Source organism: Syngnathus floridae, chromosome 13, assembly GCF_059516105.1.
Source record: "Syngnathus floridae isolate MCC-2025c chromosome 13, RoL_Sflo_1.0, whole genome shotgun sequence".
Lineage (NCBI taxonomy): Eukaryota > Metazoa > Chordata > Actinopteri > Syngnathiformes > Syngnathidae > Syngnathus > Syngnathus floridae.
In genome coordinates this window covers 3,712,323-3,731,369 of record NC_142425.1, presented here as the reverse complement: position 1 = coordinate 3,731,369, position 19,047 = coordinate 3,712,323, and the positions used below count along the sequence as shown (strand labels likewise).

General features: G+C 44.0%; 3 protein-coding genes across 9 annotated transcripts; 1 reads left to right on the top strand and 2 right to left on the bottom strand.

Annotated features, from left to right (window-relative positions):
• Window positions 1-2,111: 2,111 nt before the first annotated feature.
• On the bottom strand, window positions 2,112-5,320 carry sirt5 (sirtuin 5). 5 transcript variants are annotated; one of them, XM_088394170.1, is made up of 9 exons: window positions 5,180-5,320; window positions 4,361-4,470; window positions 4,137-4,270; window positions 3,568-3,793; window positions 3,179-3,266; window positions 3,050-3,103; window positions 2,861-2,984; window positions 2,649-2,764; window positions 2,112-2,580 (listed from the first exon to the last, which is right to left on the bottom strand). In XM_088394170.1, the coding sequence occupies exons 2-9, from the start codon at window positions 4,455-4,457 to the stop codon at window positions 2,508-2,510; spliced, it is 912 nt and encodes a 303-aa protein (XP_088250296.1). In that variant the 5' UTR covers window positions 4,458-4,470; window positions 5,180-5,320; the 3' UTR covers window positions 2,112-2,507. The 5 variants fall into 5 exon arrangements, with proteins under 5 accessions (XP_088250296.1, XP_088250299.1, XP_088250298.1 ...); XM_088394173.1 differs by having other exon boundaries at window positions 4,137-4,207; XM_088394172.1 differs by having other exon boundaries at window positions 4,137-4,207; window positions 5,123-5,268.
• Window positions 5,321-5,924: 604 nt separating this feature from the next.
• phactr1 (phosphatase and actin regulator 1) lies at window positions 5,925-11,382 on the top strand. Of its 3 annotated transcripts, none has more exons than XM_088394166.1 (13): window positions 5,925-6,149; window positions 7,356-7,520; window positions 7,583-7,663; window positions 7,764-7,889; window positions 7,982-8,185; window positions 8,308-8,521; window positions 8,776-8,975; window positions 9,070-9,226; window positions 9,388-9,443; window positions 9,526-9,587; window positions 10,001-10,141; window positions 10,221-10,297; window positions 10,385-11,382. In XM_088394166.1, the coding sequence occupies exons 1-13, from the start codon at window positions 6,038-6,040 to the stop codon at window positions 10,398-10,400; spliced, it is 1,611 nt and encodes a 536-aa protein (XP_088250292.1). In that variant the 5' UTR covers window positions 5,925-6,037; the 3' UTR covers window positions 10,401-11,382. The 3 variants fall into 3 exon arrangements, with proteins under 3 accessions (XP_088250292.1, XP_088250291.1, XP_088250293.1); XM_088394165.1 differs by having other exon boundaries at window positions 8,254-8,521; XM_088394167.1 differs by lacking the exon at window positions 5,925-6,149 and adding an exon at window positions 6,916-7,278 and having other exon boundaries at window positions 8,254-8,521.
• Window positions 11,302-17,231, bottom strand: tbc1d7 (TBC1 domain family, member 7). The gene is made up of 7 exons (XM_088394174.1): window positions 16,873-17,231; window positions 16,586-16,666; window positions 16,310-16,500; window positions 16,065-16,202; window positions 15,836-15,981; window positions 11,723-11,852; window positions 11,302-11,641 (listed from the first exon to the last, which is right to left on the bottom strand). The coding sequence occupies exons 1-7, from the start codon at window positions 16,982-16,984 to the stop codon at window positions 11,555-11,557; spliced, it is 885 nt and encodes a 294-aa protein (XP_088250300.1). The 5' UTR covers window positions 16,985-17,231; the 3' UTR covers window positions 11,302-11,554.
• Between the last annotated feature and the right edge of the window lie 1,816 nt (window positions 17,232-19,047).

Sequence of the window (19,047 nt, the reverse complement as noted above, 5' to 3'; positions counted from 1 at the left end):
CAGTCCCTTTCTGTGCAAGCCGCTATCATACCTCGGTTGCATCCATGTGCTGATGATGAGCACGAGGAGCAAAGGGTTAGCTGCTCCCTTATCATACAACCAAATGGTATCAAAACACAAACTTTCACAAAGTCGACACAAGTCGCTGTTTGCTAGCAGCTAACCACATGTAAGCCTGACGGGCAGAGATCTTAAAATGTCAACAGTTGGCCGTCTTTACCTTTGGCAAAGGTAGGAGCAATGTTATCCATCCATCCATCCATCCGTTTTGTAGGACTAAACCAAGGTCGGTAGCTTTAGCAAGGACGCCCAATCTCCCCTTTCCCGGGCTACTTCATCCAGGTCCTCTGGGGCTGGCCGAAGAATGTCGTCTTCCTTGTGGTGTCACCTGCCCGGTCCACCTGAAATTCTCTTTTTGAGCGGGTGTGGGGTGATGACAAACTAAGTTTTTTACATTCTTTTGATCTGTAATTTCATCTCTCTCTGGGAGAGACAGCAGACTGTTATGTCTGGGTTCATCACGTGGACAACTGATGTAGAGCACACAGAGTAATCTAAAAGATCCACAACAATCGAGCCAACACATCGCAAAGAAAAAGTCATTTGAGTGTGGTGACTCATCTTTGATGGCAGTTTTTAACACACAATTTCTAACAATGCAGCAAATGTGTATAATGCATCTCAATTAGCAAGTCTACTTTTCCCTTGGTCTTTGCCAACTGTAATATTTTGTGCACAGACCAAAAAAAAAAAAAAGAGCCTGAAGACAGTTGACAGTGCCTGTCACTTCACAAGCCATCCGGCGAGTTAACGTTCAGAAACATGTTTGAAGCATGCAGCTGACCAACAGAAATTTCTTGCTTGGAATTTTTCAACTAACACTCCAAGAGAAACAAGCGGTGAGGGCATTGAATCTAAAATGGGGGCTCCAAATGTAAACAGTAGCACGCAGAGAAGCTTAGCGGGACTAAAAATAGAGCCATGGAGAATGAGCGGGAGCAGGCAAGAGAGATGTCGAAAGAGAAAGCTTTGCTTACGGTCAGGGATTAGTGCTTCCCTGGAGGATTTTCACTCCAAAAACCTAATCTGGGGTGATTGGGAAGAGCACCAGCTTCAGTCATCTTAATTCTGTTAAACCCTCCCCGGCCAACATGCATGGGCGTGCATGTGTGTGGGTGTCTTTAGGCCCCCATTAAGCGTAGAGATTCCGCTTTGGCTGCTCATAATTGAAAGATACTTATTCAAATGTATACACACACTCACACACACACACAGGGACACACAACACCAGGTGCCTAATTACCAGCTACGGGGAATATTAAAAGTCTACACACCCCTGTTCAAATGCCAGAGAAGAATGATAAATCAATTAAAATGCCTTTTCCACCATGAGTAACTTATTCGCCATATAACCGACAGGGGAAGGAAAGGTGTTGACATCTCGCCACGTCTCGCCCCTTTCAGTGGGCAGGCTAATGTTGACTGGGAAATGCATTTGATAAAAGAGTGAATGTGAAAGATCCTCTTTGTGTCATGTACAAAATGTGACGTGTGTATTTGATGAATGATGACGAAGGCACAAGGTCAGCGGCGCCCACCGGAGCAGGATGGGAGTCACAAGCATTTTCTGGCACGTGCTCACAACTAACATTGCATCTGGGCCGGCTGCGCTTTTCCGCTCTGCCTTTGACAGCCTGAGCAATCTGGCCAATACAACTGAGATTGGCATGAAATTGTGGCTGAGCAGGCGAGAAATTGGCGCTGTTATTTTTGGAGCGGAGTCATGAGGGAGCGTCGGACCATCATCCGTTCTCTAATGAGCAAGTGATGACGGGGAGGCGAGTGAGGCACCTCAAATAATACAGACGGCATTGAAAGTGAAGCCCTGATGCGAGAGGTAGAGCCCAGAAAGAGCAAAGATAAGAACTCAGGGGAGAAATCATAGCTGCCTGATGCTAATAAACTGTAAACAGAATGATGATGAAAGTTGTGGGGGGGGGGCAGATTGGCAAATGTCACGCACCATCTTATCTTCCACAAAAGCAGATCAAATCAAATAATACTGCGACATAACAACGAGAGAGTGCCACACAAAAAAGGAGAGAAATATCTGAATGACATTTTTTTTTTTTTTTTAATGAGTACTTTGACTGACATTTTCATCATGTAACAATTCATGTAATGTAGCACTGACAGTTTTCTTTGGCGTCTAAGCTGTACCACAGTAGAAAACTTGCCCTTGTGTTTAGTGGAGCTTTTGGCATAGCAGCGGGTTAACACTGCCCCCTGCTGCCACACACCGAATACACAAGACTGGCGCGAGTTGTTTTTCCGATGACCTAATATTTTTTCACTTCTCATGCGACTAAATGAAGGAACTTGCATTTGACAGTTTTCAAATCTGCTGCACGCTGGCTTCAAATTTTTACTACTTAGGAACAAATAATGACTTACGAACGACTCCGTTTTTTCTAATCATCATCCAACAATCAAGCTGTTGATAGTTTTCATTGATTTTCAGATGGGTGGGCACTCAAAGCAGGGGGTAAGGTCGTCCCACAAGGCCCATGAAAATGAAACCTAAAAAGTGAAATGATACAATGTTGTCAATGGCTGCGTAAAGCAGTAAAAAGAAGAATGCAACCTACTTGAAACGCATGGTGGCCGGTGTGTCTTCCATGTTGAACTCGGCCACGGGCACGCCTCTTGCGGCCACCTGAGGAGCAAACATGGCTGCCGGATACACCACAGAAGAAGTGCCAACCTGTGTGTGTGGGGGGAGCATTGTGTCCCACAATGTAATCGTTGCCAAAATAAATCCAAATTAGACAGCAAGAACACAATACTTGATGACACTCACCACCAAGCAGAGGTCACAGATATCCAGCGCTTTCTCCGCTCGAATTAAGGTATCCGAATCGAGAGCCTCTCCAAACCAAACGACGGCTGGCCTCAGAAGGCCGGAACAGCCGGCTTGTTCACACCTGGAACACACACGCATGCATGTACGCATTCACACAGACAGCAGATGACCATGCAAGCTTCTTACCTGGGGAGGTCCTGGACAGGGATCTGAGCATCATGTGTTCCTGGCTCCGGAGCTCTGAGGAAGCAATTTGATGCGAGGTATGAAGCACCTCAACATGGCCAAACCAAAGGTGCCATGCACATCACTTACCCTTTGCCCTTCAGAGCGGCACAAATGGGGCTCTTGTAATTGGCCACTTCATGGCCGCAACTCATGCAACGCGTTTTAAAAAGACTTCCTGGAGAGGGAAAGAGACCGATCAAAACAGGATGTTGTTTTATTACATGTTTATTACAGGTACAACCCTCACAGGAGCGGAACCCTACGAGCGAAATTCCACTACTAGTCTGACGGGAAAGCATTGAAAAGTAGAGAGGTTCTTATTTGACTTCATTCAGATCAATCTCTGAAATGGGGCAAACATTTCAATTCTTTAGCTTGTCTTTCCTCAACTATGCAAAGTGACAGACTACCGTTTCCATATTTAGTCTTGGAAGCCAAAAATCCAAATCAATTGCCAAGCTACAGACAGTCATTACCGTGAATTTCCAGGATGTTTTTGGATCCAGCACGGCGGTGAAGTTCATCAATGTTCTGAGTGATGACAGTGACTCGGCGGCCCTGCCCGGCCAGACGCTCCTCGCACTGCGCAATGGCCAGGTGAGCAGGATTCGGGCTTTTGCTAAGCATGACTTCGCGACGGTAGTGGTAAAACTCCCAAACACGGCAGGGGTTTCTGGAGAAGGCCTCGGGAGTGGCGAGATCCTGATGGGGCACACACGGTAGCAACGTTCAAACACAATACGGCCTCTCGATCAAAGTCGATGATGGATAGAGCCATTGCGAGCGCTTAACCCCATCGCAATCTCAATCCTAACCGTTGGAGTGTACGATGCTTTCAGTTTTTTTTTTTATTGTTTCATTGCTTTGCGTAAGTCTTTTCATCTATGTGTAGCACGAGAAAAAAGCCAAACACAAAAAAGGTAAGAAAAAAAAGCGTCCCCACATTCAGGTGTTTAAGTCACCTTGGTGACAATTTTGAACATGTCAAACGATGACGTGCAACAGAATGCCAGTTAGTATTTGAAGAAAAGGTGCAGATGCATACCTGAGCTTGCCACTTTCTCCAGTAGCCCCCGGCCCCTCTGAAGGTGGGGACTCCACTCTCTGCACTCACACCTGCTCCGGTGAGAATGGCTATATTGGAGGCCTTGGAAAAGAGTTCCCTAAATGCGGCTAGGTCTGTGCAAGAAAATGCATTCCTCACATTGACAATGAGGACCATCTGTTCTCGATAGGAAAACAAAATGAGTATGTGACCAGTGCTCTTACCCGAACTGGGTCTGGTCATACTTAAACTGTCCCAACATTTCCTCAGTGGAGCAAAAAGTTTGATAGGGCTTCTGGAGGTCAGCTGCCGTACAATCATCAGGTTTGGATGACTAGGGATGAAGTTTATTGTTATCTTTATGGCAACGTTTTTAATGCTTTTTGCATCATTGCATCTCTGTGTCACAATAACTGGTCTCAGTGTCACAATAACTGGTCGCATAGAATGTGTACCTGCTATTGCTCTTACCAGTAAGTTCATTAAGGTATGGACGTATGATCATGCTTGAGACTCAACATAAATTGTTCTGTGACATGACAGTAATTGCTTTGTGATTGAGACATTCAGACATATCCATTTTGTTTATAACCTCAATGTGCATTCCACGTCACCACCAAATGCAACACCAAATCATATTAGTATTCTTACTGAATGTCACTCCGATACTATCAGTTAAATAGGTGTCAGTTGTTCAAGTGTTATAAGCTAAACTGTCATGAAAATGTAATAACACTAACGTTTGACGTCTTCGCAGGTTGGAGTTTATGAAACACTTTTCCAAACCTCGTACATGTTAATGCAGGTTGGGAAACAATTACAGTATAGGCTACTACGCGTAGCTAAGCGAGTAGCTTGTTTACGGTTAACAAGAAAAGAAACCGTTTCTCGCACAAGCTGTACTTATACAGCGACATTTACAGACTGTAACTGTAACGAAGTGTATGCACACCTTTAAGAATACATTTCTAAGTTCGTTCATATACCTTTAAGAATACATTTCCAAGTTCGTTCATATACCCGACTTGAAAGTTTGCCACTACCTGTCAAACTGTGACGACGGAAACGGGACACTTCCGCTTAGTCTGCCACTATCTGTCGAACTGTGATAACGGAAACGGAACACTTCCGCTTCCGGATGTCCGTCTGTTCCGCCCCTATTCCATTATTTACAATTAAGAGTTGAAATTTCCAGCTACTGTCAATATTATACATAATACAAAGGAGAGTAAATACAACACAACTTCCAAATAACGCTACAAGCGGATATAATTACGAATGAGGATAGCGGAAAACGAGACCAACAGAGGGCGCACTCGTACCACTTACTGCGCATCATATTGGGGTGCATGTGGACAGTTTGTTTAATTGATTAAACTCCACATCAGATCAAAATAGTGCAAATTCAGAATAAACAAATATAGGTACAATTTTTGTACACGCGCCAATAAACGACTGGATATTTGATTTTCATTTTTGTTTAATCTTAAAAATATTAAATATTTTGACGTAAATAAAGTGCTTTCATTTCGATTAATATTTGGTGTCATTAGTGTTTAATGTTGGTTTTCCTTTTTAGGTGGTGATGGATTGAAATTTTGAGAACCTAACCCTAACCCGCTCTGATGACGGCCACATCATTGTCTGTAACCCAATGTCGTCTGATTTGATATGATCCAGCAGACCTTCTAACAAACAGTTAATGAACAGATAATTTTGACTTTCCATTGAATATGAGCGTGTGACGTGTCGGAGATACCCCTCCCAACCCCATCCTTACAATAGCCCACCCACTCCCGCACTGTCTGTCGGGCTGAGCGCTCGCGAGTGGCTGCGGCGGCGCCGAGTCTCGTCACGCCGGTCGTCTGTGGACGCTGGCCGGCTGGCAGGCCCCGGTGGACATGGCGGCGGCGGCCCCGGAGCAAGAGGACCGCAGGCCGATCCGGAGGGTTCGTTCCAAGAGTGACACGCCTTACATCAACGAAGCGAGGATCTCTTTGCACCTGGAGACAGGTAGGGGAGTCGGGAATCGACAACGATGAGCGCCGCATATCATATTCTATTACACCTGCAGCCTCTCGGGGCCAACGCATGGTCAAAGGCGTCCCCATCGGTGCTTCGTTATAGTGACCGCCCCCGAGACATCGGCATGACTACGAGGTTTTATTATCCAGCTTGGCGGTACCCGTGATGCACAGCTGCACGTTGGAGGATAATAACCTCACGGTGACTCATACACATGGGAAAACTCGCCAGATACGATGGCTTAATTTTAAATGGATGATTTAAAAGCTCATCCTGTTTCGGTAATCATGTCAAATTTAAAAAAAGGACGCTAAACCATGCAATCTTGAAAGTGACCCTCCGTTGTCGTGAAACGCTATCATGGCATTACGAGACGTGTAGGCATAGCAAATGGACTGGTTTGATGCTGCGCTTGTCACAGTGACAGTTTTCTTTGTTGCCATGGTCACGATGAACAGCTAAAACATTGCTTTAAAAATGCATACGGGAAGAGAGCTCTTTCTCCCATTCGGCAAAAGCACACTCATCATCCTCATCCTAATCGTGCTGGTTGAAGAGCTTGGCGAACGCGTCAATGCAAAACTGTACAGTGGTCCTGAAACTGAATAGCGAAGCCTCTACTCGGGATCGGCGTTCGTTCACCATCATCCACATAATGACCCCCCCCCCCCCCCCCCTTCACCCCCCACTTGCGCCACTACTGCATCCAAGTTGCACTGGACCGTCCCCCAGAAAAGAAGAAGAAAATGACAAATGCCAGTCACACGGTGCATTGACGACACGTACCATTTTTGCTTCTTAGTCTATGTTAGAGGTTTATATCTACCGCACCCTACTGTTGTTTTTACAATATAGTACTAAAAAGGAGAACTGTGTGGAGATAATCTTCAACCAGTGCTCCGGTAGACCGGTAGATTCCAGTCCTCAATCGTTTTCCTCACCAGTCAATACCAAACACAGTACCAGCACCTCCCAGTAGGTGATGCTTTAGTTGAGCTTGACGGAGGTGACGTATCAATTCAAGCCCTCAGTTTTGTGTTTCAAACACAACTGTGGAAACACTTGCTCACGTGCGGCTGCATCATGATGTGTTTGCAACCAGAGCTGGATTACACTGGTCGGATCGCTTGGCCTTGGTTACGCGTGTTTCTGCGAATGTCATTTTATTGTTGAAAACGTTTGATTTTGTTGCAGCCGAAGAAGTAGAAAGGCTAGCGGCAATGCGCTCTGATTCACTGGTTCCTGGCACGCACACGCCTCCCATCAGGCGGCGAAGTAAATTTGCCACCCTGGGGCGTCTCTTCAAACCCTGGAAATGGAGAAAGAAGAAGAGTGAAAAGTTCAAGCAGACCTCTGCTGGTGAGGACGAGAACATTCTGCACTCTTCTAGACTGCATTTTAACCGCTACTTTACCTCTCAGTGCTGGAAAGGAAAATGTCCACAAGACAGAGCAGAGAGGAACTGATCAAGAAAGGCGTGCTGAAGGAAGTTTACGAGAAAGGTGAAAGCATATCCAAACCAACAAGAATGTTCATGGCGTTGACTTGGCCCTCCCGCCGTTCCAAATCGTGACATTGCGCTCTTGTGCCACGCTTGCGTAGACAGTTCGTCATCATCGGTTCCACAGGAGGAGGAGAAGATGCAAAATGGCCGCTCTCCCGTGCCGGGGCGCAATTTGCCACAATCTGTAGGTACCCAGCCAATGGAAGGAGCGGCAGCGACCGGAGGTAAGCAACATTGAAACAACATCGAAAAGCAGCGAGTAAAGTCGAAGAAATTGGATTAGTGCCGTGTTTCGATTGCATTTCTTTCTCCTCAGGTGTACTCGTGTTTGACATCCCCGCTGAGAGTACAAGTCAACCGGACCAAGCTCAAAAATGTAACCAGGCTCCCCCCGCAAAAAAACCTTCTGTGTACCCGGCGGACGATATTGACTCAACATTCCACAGACCTCCTGCAATACACAAGCAAGGTCCAGCGCTACCACCAAAACCCTCCAGCAGGATCGCAAATCACACAACAGGTACATCCGCCTCTGTGACATCCTCGGTCGCGCTCTCCGAGCTCCTCCTTTCTTTGGTCAATTTCCAGATGGCACCCCGGTGAAGTTGCCGTGCATGGCAGTGAAGCTATCTCCTCCTCTAGCGCCCAAGAAGCTCATGATCTCCGTACCCACGGGGTGCGTGGAAGCCTTGCCGCCTCTGCTCGCCTTCCAGAAGGTCTCCGCCCCTGCCAGCCACGCCCCCGTGGGCGGCCACTCACTGCAGTACGGAACACTGCCCGTCCCGCTTCAACCGCCGAGCCGAATCATCGAGGAGCTTAACAAGACCCTAGCCCTGACCATGCAGAGGTTTGAGAGGTGGGTGTCCAAACAGGTTGCCTTGTGGGCTAATGTTTTTGTCATTGCTGCAGTTGTGATTTTTGTCCATAGGGCTTATTTGGAACCAATTCCAATTTTGCACATTTGTGACCAAGATCTTGTCATTCTTTGGTTTTGCAAAATTACATTGTCATCCCAAAATGTTTCATTTAATTTGTTTGCACTTCTGGGGACGCTCGTGTTGATCTCTTCAGCAAGAACTCCTGAGCTTTGCCCTTTCCCACCAACCACAGTTCTGTGATGCGCGGCATTCCCACGGTGATGATGGAATGTGACGACAAGGAGAATCTCCCCAATGAGGCGGACTACGAGGATCTGCCTGTGATGTATGGGGATGACGATGAAGACGAGGAGGAATTAGAGGAAGAAGATGAACAAGTGGATGAGGAGGAGGAGGAGGAGGATGATGAGGAGGATGAAGCATTGTTTACAAGTAGGAATAAAGACGTGTAAAGACAGTCATCAACGATGTGCAGCTGCACTCGCCCATGATGTACGTGTGCTGATGAATTTTCTCGCCACTGTAGGCACGCTGGCCCTGAAGGTGCTACGAAAAGACTCTTTAGCCATTAAAATCAGCAACCGTCCATCAAAGAGGGAGCTGGAGGAGAAGAACATTCTGCCACTGCAGTCCGACCAGGAGAGATTCGAGTCCCGACAGCAAACAGCGACCAAGCTGACACGGTGCAAATATGGCCGCCACTCGTGTACTCCCCCACCCTCACTACAAAACATTTTGTTGGTCCAAACAAAATGACTAGTAGCGACCAGATGAACACAATTCCTTCCTTCTCGCATGACTCGCAATGTCATGTCAATAAAACTAAAAGATATTTTGTTCCCAGACGGTTGAGTCAGCGCCCAACTGCCGAGGAACTGGAACAGAGGAATATCCTGAAACGTACGTTACGTTGCATGCTAAAAATAGACCACAAAAGACAAAAGAGCACCTACGAGATCAGTCATCTTTTCTTCTTCTTTAGCTCGAAACGACCTGGAGGAGCAGGAGGAGAAGAGGGAGATCAAGAGACATTTATCCAAAAAAGTAAGTGAGCAGCTAACTCTCTGTGCAGATGATTTTTTTCGAGAGGAACATGGTTGCCATGGTGATCTGGACTACCACCACACTATTCAAATGATAGCGCCTTCTTAGGACAACTTGACCTTTGGCTTGAGTCACTGTGAATGCTTTGTTCAGAAAGCAAATGAAACAAATTTGCTCTTCACCTTTGAAGATGCCTGATTTTTAAAATGTGTTTTAATTGCATGACTCATTTAGTAGCGAGTAGCTGCATTCATGTCTGTTTTGGCAGTGTGTCTGAAAAGCACCAAGAAGCCAATTCAAAAGCAGAACGCACACTTGATTTGGACAAAATGTGCAGCATCGCGCCTGACACAGCCAGTGACAATTGCAGCGTGTAATTTGCATTTGTGGCTCACACCGCCTCCGCTTTCTAGCTCAGCCAGCGGCCCACGGTGGAGGAGCTAAGGGAAGCAAAGATCCTCATTCGCTTTAGCGACTACGTGGAAGTTGCCGAGGCTCAGGACTACGACAGGAGGGCAGACAAGCCCTGGACGCGACTGACGGCCGCTGACAAGGTTCCCGCAGAACGACAGCAAGTCCAATTTGGAGTGGACCACATTTGATTCATCTGCTTGACTTGTGTGTGTCATTTAGGCTGCCATAAGGAAAGAGCTGAATGAGTTTAAAAGCACCGAAATGGATGTACACGAGTCTAGTCGTCACTTCACCAGGCATGAAAAAAACAACAACAACCTACAAACGCTTTAGCCCCAAATTACTCTTGGAAATGTACCTAAACTATTACTTTTCTTCTGCAGGTTTCATCGGCCCTAAAGGAACGCCGGCCAAGGTGATATTGGCACATAGGCGGGTAGACGACACACTCGGCAACTTTCCTTGGAATGTCGTTCCAGACTGATTTGGATTTCCAAAAACATTTTGTATCAACAAACTGCACTTTTGTCAAGTCAAATCGGTGCCAATTCGGATTCATTGAAAGAAGACTGGACTTGAACGAGACTATTGGTGATTTGGAAATCCCAATTCAGCTTCAGACTCATTTGAGCCTTTTCCATGTTTTACTGCTAAAGAGCAACATCTTTCTGTTCATCCACCAACGTCCTGTTTTCTTCAGGCCACAAGGTTCTTGCGGCCGGCAACAATTTTAATGTCCGTGTTCAAGTTGCACTATGTTGAACTGTGACAGGGTACGATGATCGAGTTCCATAAATCAAGCAGAATGAAGGGACAGATTATGTGCAATGAGACTTAAGTAGACTATTGTGATTTTTTAATAATATCGTGGGGGTGGGGGGTTATGATATCATTTATGTCAATGTTTGTTGGGACCATTTCCATTCTTCCAGGTGAGTTGAGACCCAACACTTGGTTCTTCAAAAATCAAATGTCTTCAAAATCAAATCAGCAGTGCAATAATCTCAAAGTCATCTTGACTTGTTGAAGCAAGCACAACTTCCGGGTTCCAGTTCCCTAATTTGAACCAAAGCACGCGAGTGCGTTTGAACGCATCCCAACAATGCCGACGTGGACCCTTCAGTGAGCTTCTGGTTCAGAGTGCCTGCAGTCAGGTTGACAGCACTTTTGATTTCTCCATACTGCTCCGTGTTTGTGTGTGAGAGCATCTGCGTGATAGTATGCGTGTGTTGCCAAGCTACTTGCTTTCGTGCACACAATCACACTACTTGGACATAAAAAGAAAAAGTGAAATTTCAAATGTTTTGGGGTAAAGCATGTATTATTTATTGTGAGTCTTTGATGATGTACGCAGTTTCTTAAAGAAATATGGTTTTGCCTGCTTGGGTGTTTTTTTTCTCTTCCAAACATTCTCAGTTTCTCACCATGTTCATCATGGCTGCTCATCTCCGTGTCCTTTCTGGTGATTGCTCATGAGATCATGATGATCAGTATGCACGGTCCAGGTTGGAAGTCTCTGGAGTGTGAAGACAACGAGCTGACTTGCCCACAATTCACATGGCGTGTATCGGGGTGCCACAATATTTGTGCCACAAATCGATAGCTTTCGTTACGATGGTGTCCGTGTTCTCCTGCGGTATCTGCAATGGTTAAACGCACGGTGAGGCGAGAGCGCTGTGAAATGTTGATCGCGGTGGCACGTCGCACAGTTGCGGACTCACATTGCACAGGAACTTGACAATGCCCTCCGGTCGGCTCATCCCCAGTAACATAATCTTGTAGCTGAGCAGAATCTCCAGGGCAACAAACACCAGGATTTTACAGGAGCCACTGATCACCTTGTCCCACACTCTTGAAAACACATCCAATCAATAAGACATATGGAAAGATATAAAAGTAAATCACAAACTTTCAAAACGTATATTTCAAGAACAGAAACATCTACCGTAATTTTCGGAGTACAAGTCACATTTTTTTTCATAGTTTGGCTGGGGGGGCGACTTATACTCTGGAGCGACTTATGTATGGGTTTTTCTTCACAAATTTTGACTTGATCATTAACACATCACTTACAAGTACAGTTGACCACTTCACATGTTATTTTTAGTATAGTTGATCACTTCACATGCTTTTATATCTTTATCTTGAACATATTCAAAACATAGAAAATAGAGAAAAAATCAAATAAAGCAATTAACACTTTAAAGCGCCATATCCAAGTCTACTGTCTGCTGTATGCACACTTGCTCCATTTTTGCTCCTCTTATATTTATTATGTTATTTGTTTATTTATTATTTATTCATCACTCTTATTTATTCATTGTTTGTGCCTTCTTGTTTTTTTTGTGTTGTTTACTAGTATGCATATTCTGTACTATGTCTTGTCACCGTGGGATAGTGGAAACGTAATTTCGATCTCTTTGTGTGTCTTGGCATATGAAGAAATCGACAATAAAGCAGACTTTGACTTTGATGACACAACCAAATAAACAAACCAAAAAAACTACATCTGAAAAAAATATATTTTCAGACGAAACTGGATGAGGGTGCTAAATGGGAAGGGCTTAAGAAAAATGGCACCAAAAAGAAACTCATATTTTGCAGGTAACAAACTTCAAGTTGTAAAATATGCAGCCGAAAACAGTAATCGAGCAGCAGAAAGAAAGTTCGGAGAACCGTGATGTAGCAAAGCATTACTGTAATTTGAATTTCAAGTGACGTCAGTGGCACGGCGCGGCGGTTGTTTACATAAAGGACAAACGTACCCACGTACGTACTACCGGCATCATTAGCGGATTTGTTTCTAAGTGACACGGAGGACGCAGAGATTGAAGGAATTAAGGATTTGGAGTGACATAGAAGGTTTGAAAAACTATTATGGCTTTTACGGACGGCCGGTCCTACTCTACTGAGCTCTCGTTCACCTCCGTGGATCAAAGTCGGGGGCCGGCGCTTGGCCGGGTGGCTGTCCGCAGACGGTGCATGGTGCTCGGACATGGCTTTTACGCACGCCTGGTCCTACTGTATGGAGCTCTCTTCCACATCGGTGGCTGGAAGTCCATGCCGCCACACGCTTGGAAGTTTGTTTTGTTAAATAAAGAGCCGTTTACCAAACCCACATCTTTCCTTGTACTTTGTTAACACTACAATATAGTTATATACCGTATTTTCCGGACTATAAGTCGCTCCGGAGTATAAGTCGCACCAGCCATAAAATGCCCAAAAAGTGAAAAAAAACATATATAAGTCGCTCCGGAGTGTAAGTCGCATTTTGGGGGCAATTTATTCGACAAAATCCCACACCAAAAACAGTCATGAACGAGCAACAACAGGCTAAACGATAGCAACAACAGGCTAAACGATAGGTATGCTAACGTGACAAACACAAACAAAGAGCTGAGAACGGGCCTGACGTAACATATAGAGTGATTAAGGACAACTATTACATGAATAACATGTTTATAAAACCATCAGTGTCACTCCAATTCATTAAATAGCAACAACAGGCTAAACGATAGGTATGCTAACGTGACAAACACAAACAAAGAGCTGAGAACGGGCCTGACGTGACATATAGAGTGATTAAGGACAACTGTTACATGAATAACATGTTTATAAAACCATCGGTGTCACTCCAATTCATTAAATCCATCGATCGTTCTTTGTCAACAATGGGTGCGCACGGCTGAGGGCGCTTGCACTTCAAAACATTCCACAGGCTCATATAACGATAGATAAACTATATTTCAAATAACTATAATACAAGCCAATAATATTATCAAACCATCCGTGCACTTTAATTCCATTAAATCCATCGATCAAATTCCTCGCCCTTTGTCAACATCGCCGCGCGTGCGCCCTGACGTCAGCCTCGTCTTTATTCCACAGATCAACGATATAACTATATTGTAGCGTTAACAAAGTACAAGGATAGACGTGGGTTTGGTAAACGGCTCTTTATTAAACAAAACAAACTTCCAAGCGTGTGGCGGCGTGGACTTCCAGACAGACCGGGCGTGCGTAATGGTCATGTCCGAGCCCCGCGCACCGTTCGCGGACAGCCACTCGGCCGAGCGCCGGCCCCCGACTCAGTAGAGTAGGACCGGGCGTGCGTAAAAACCATAATGGTTTTTCAAACCTTCTATGTCACTCCACATCCTTAATTCCTTCAAACTCTTTGTCCTCCGTGTCACTTAGAAATGATCACCGCCAATGATGCCGGTAGTCCTTATGTGGGCCGCGCTACTGACGTCACTTGAAATAGTAATACATTGGTACATCACGGTTCTCCAAACTTTCTTTCTGCTGCTCGATTACTGTTTTCAGCTGCATATTTTACAACTTGAAGTTTGTAACCTGCAAAATATGAGTTTCTTTTTGCTGCCATTTTTCTTAAGCCCACCCAGTTGATGAGTCACGGCCAACGGTGAAATTTAGAGCGCCCTCATCCAGTTTCGTCTGAAAATATAATTTTTTTTGGTTGTTTTATCAAAGTCAAAGTCTGCTTTATCGTCGATTTTTTTTTTATATACTAAGACGCACAAAGAGATTGAAATTACGTTTCCACTATCCCTCGGTGAGATAGTACACATATGCATACAAGCAACACAAAAAAAAACCAAGAAGGCACAAACAATTAATAAATAAGAGTGTTGAATAAATGATAAATAAACAAATAATAATAATAAATATAAGAGGAGCAAAAATGGAGCAAGTGTACATACACCAGGCAGTGGACTTGGATATGGTGCTTTAAAGTGTTCATTGCTTTATTTGATATTTTCTCTATTTTTTATGTTTTGAATATGTTCAAGATAAAGATATAAAAGCATGTGAAGTGATCAACTATACTAAAAATAACATGGGAAGTGGTCAACTATACTTGTAAGTGATGTCTTAATGATCAAGTAAAAATTTGTGAAAAAAAACATATAAGTCGCTCCTGAGTATAAGTCGCCCCCCCACCCAAACTATGAACAAAGCCGCGACTTATAGTCCGGAAATTACGGTAGTAGATTTGTGGAATAACGACGAGGCTGACGTCAGGACGCACGCGCGGCATTGGTGACAAAGGACGAGGAATTTGATCGATGGATTTAATGATTTAAAGTGCACAGATGGTTTGATAATATTGCTTATATAGTAGTTATTTGAAATATAATTTATATATTGTTATAAGGGCCTGTGGAATATTTTGAATTGCAAGCGCCGTCAGCCTTCGCGCACCCATTGTTGACAAAGAACGATCGATGGATTTAATGAATTGGAGTTACACCGATGGTTTTATAAACGTGTTATTTATGTAATAGTTCTCTTTAATAACTATGTTACGTCAGGCCCATTCTCAGTTCTTCGTTTGTGTTTGTCACGTTAGCATACCTATCGTTTAGCCTGTTGTTGCTATCGTATTGAACGATCGATGGATTTAATGAATTGGAGTGACACAGATGGTTTTATAAACATGTTATTTGTGTAATAGTTGTCTTTAATAACTCTATGTTACGTCAGGCCCGTTCTCAGCTCTTTGTTTGTGTTTGTCACGTTAGCATACCTATCGTTTAGCCTGTTGTTGCTATTGTTTAGCCTGTTGTTGCTCGTTCATGACTGTTCTTGGTGTGGGATTTTGTCGAATAAATTGCCCCCCGAAAATGCGACTTATACTCCGGAGCGACATATATGTTTTTTTCACTTTTTGGGGCATTTTATGGCTGGTGCAACTTATACTCCGGAGCGACTTATAGTCCGAAAATTACGGTACTTTTTCGTTCCTTTGACAGCTTTTTGCGCAACACAGGACGAAAAAGAAAGAAGTGCGTTTTGGTTTGAGGACTCACCTCTGCAAGCTGGACTCGGGCAGGCAGCCCGCAAAACAGCGTTTGAACCAGAGGTTGTATGGAAGTTGTGCCAAAGCGCCGCTGGTCTTTAAATGACTAACGAGGCCTGGCTCCTCCTGACTCAGGTAGTGCTCCAGGCTCTTTGGCTATACCAACAAAGGTGGCACAGAACCATGGCCGATTCAAAGCTAATCACAGCCACACAAATGACACACACTGTGACACTTACAAGATGTGGAACTGAGTCTCCAAACTTGGTGTGGAACTGACTGACAAAACTTTTAATGAGCCAATAGCAGTCAACGGGATCCTCAACTATCTCCTCCATGGCTTGACTGATGGACAGGAAGTCATCATGCTCTTTATCCTGAAAACCAGATTAATAGTTTATGTATGGGAAGAAAAAAAATAAAACACGCCAATATATACACAGCAGTAGCTGTGAAGATTCACTTGCAAAACGTGACATCATACCGGTGGTGAAATTTCAGAGCAGCGCGGAAGCATTTGGCTCTCCAGCTGGAACATACGCAAGTACACATGGGTGGAAGGTGAGGAGGACTTGATGAATCTCATCACTTCCAGAGCTTCCATGATGTCTTGGTACTGCTCCTTTCTATAGCTGCCGACCAAGGTATGAGAGTCGCTATGTGGCGGCAGGACGCCTGAAGAACATGGAGATAATAGGTGATGCATCAAAAATATTGGAAAACCAATTGCAATGCAAGTTACAGTATAAATGTGTCTTACCTAACAGAACCTTCCACACATGGACCCTGTACATGGACGGGAGAGGAAAACGTTGACTGAAGGTACTCAGCTTCTCAAGATCTGTCAAAGAGGCACAGTCTCTGTAAACAAACCGGCTTGCATATAGATTCATGCAAGCCAGTTACAAAATAAGCTCATCTCTACCTTTAATAGATTGTGACTGATATGTGAAATTGACTAGGTGCATTTTTCTGACCATAAAACTGTCTTTAAATCTTCTATGAGTGACTCAGTGTTTAATCGTATGTCACAAAATTGACACTCACCCAGAGGGTTATCCTTCAGCAGTATTTCAAGGGACTTTTTCTCCTCCACTCCTCGAAAGCCAACTTTCTCATAATAAGCAGAGCGAAAATTCCTCTGAGGGTCGTCAGCCATAATTTCACCTGACAAAGCAGCCCACACACGGGAGCAAGCGTTTCACGAGGGCATCGTCTTCTACGGTTAAAGCCTTCGTAGTTGTTGCACTTTTGGCATGGCTGCAGAAATTATTTGCGTCACCGGACCTTAACTTCGAGTCACATTTATGACTAAATAAATAAAATCATAATGTTAACAACACGTTCGCGTCCTGTCATGTTCTTCTTTTTCTTCTTGAGGGAGTTTTGTGGCGGTTGGCATGAAAAATGTAGGTGCATTACCACCACCTAGCGGTGTGGAGTGTGAACCTGCCCGAGTGCTAACATCGTACCAACAAAACAAACAAACTAAAAAACACACTATCATTCTAAAATCCTGCTGTCGGTATAATATTTTCGACGAGGACAAGAAACTTGTATCACATTACCACGATGCTGGTCAAAACTATCAAGGTCTGTTTTGTTACTTATAAATTTTTAGCTACATAGTTTTAGGGCAGTGGTTCTTAACCTGGGTTCGACCGAACCCCAGTGGTTCGGTGAATCGGTCTCAGGGGTTCGGCAGAGCCTCGACTGCGCAAGTCCAAACACACTTGATTTATTGTGTAAATTCGTGACGACGCATATCTGAACTGGTCTCGCAAAGGCAACAGCAGAACTCACACTGATTTGCAGGTATGTAATTTGTTTTGAGTTCAAGCGTTGTGTTGGTTATGTGCTTTGAAGGTGATGTTGATGCATGGCTTACTTTGAGCACCAGTAAAAAACATTGATGTCTTGAATTTAAAAAAATAAAATAAAACACTTGTTAGAAAAATTGTATATATATGTCATGCGTTCTCTAATGAGTACTAATTCATAATGTTACTGCTCAGTATGCTTGCTGCTTTGCCTTGCTTATTCTTATCTTGTGCAACAGAACAGAAGGATTACGGCTGAGTCAGGGGCGAGATGACGGTTGTGTCAAACAAGATACTGCTGACATCTCAGCAGAAAAATGACATCCACCAGAACAGATCACGTCAAACGATGCGTCATGAACCTTCTGATCTTCCTTAAAGAACATCACTTTCTCTTTTTATCTCTTGGAATATTGCTTAAACTGTTTTGCTGATATAGCCATATCTGCACGCAACACTTTGTGCATTACGTTTTGTTTCTTTTCTTACGAGACGAAGCCCACAATCTTTTCTCCCCTCACCCTCAGGGGCTAATCGTCTCACACTGTGGGTAGGGCGTTCCAAATAAAAAGAGCGAGAGTGTAAACAGATTTTTTAGTGTAGTCAGATTGTAGAAAGCAATCTGTATTGCACTCCTCGGGAGAAAAATCTATATTCTGCCTCACTTGTTTTTGTCTGCTGATCCTTTTCTCTTATTTAGATATTCAGTTAGCACTTTGAACCTGACAACACTCAAGAGGGGTTTGGTGAATGTGCATATGACACTGGTGGCAGGGCCGGACTGGGAGATTTTTTCAGGCCAGGAGTCAGTTATGTAACCAGGCCACCCTGTGCATGTTCACACCCACATGGGTACAAGCAAAACGCATTTGTGCGCGCACACATGCACACAATCATTCTTTGGGTTTTGTTGTGGGTGTGAAGAAATGGGGTCGAAATACAAAAAGTCCTGCCTAGCTACAAAAACAGATATGCTCAAACCTCATTGAATAAAGTGCATAAGCAGACAAGTATATTCACATATAATCAATAAAAGAAACATTTTAAGCATATAATTATACCTACACACCAAATCAATAAAGACATAACTAGACATGTTTGATAGGTGGTAAAGAGAAAGGTTTTTATAACTTTATGATCTGATATGTATTTCTGTGCACTTTGAAATAAATGTTTTTTGATATATTGCCTGAATAGCTTAATGACCCTTAAGGAACTGTTTAATGCATGCCTGATGGTTTTCTAAATCACGGACACTGCCAAAGTCATCAAAAAATGTTCAGTGCTTGATTATACCTTATGTTTTGATTAATGCTAGACGCCAGCTTTGGATTACTACTAAACGTTCTGGACAGAGGGAAATGTTTTGCCGATATGTGTCAAAAGATAGTGTCAAAAGAAC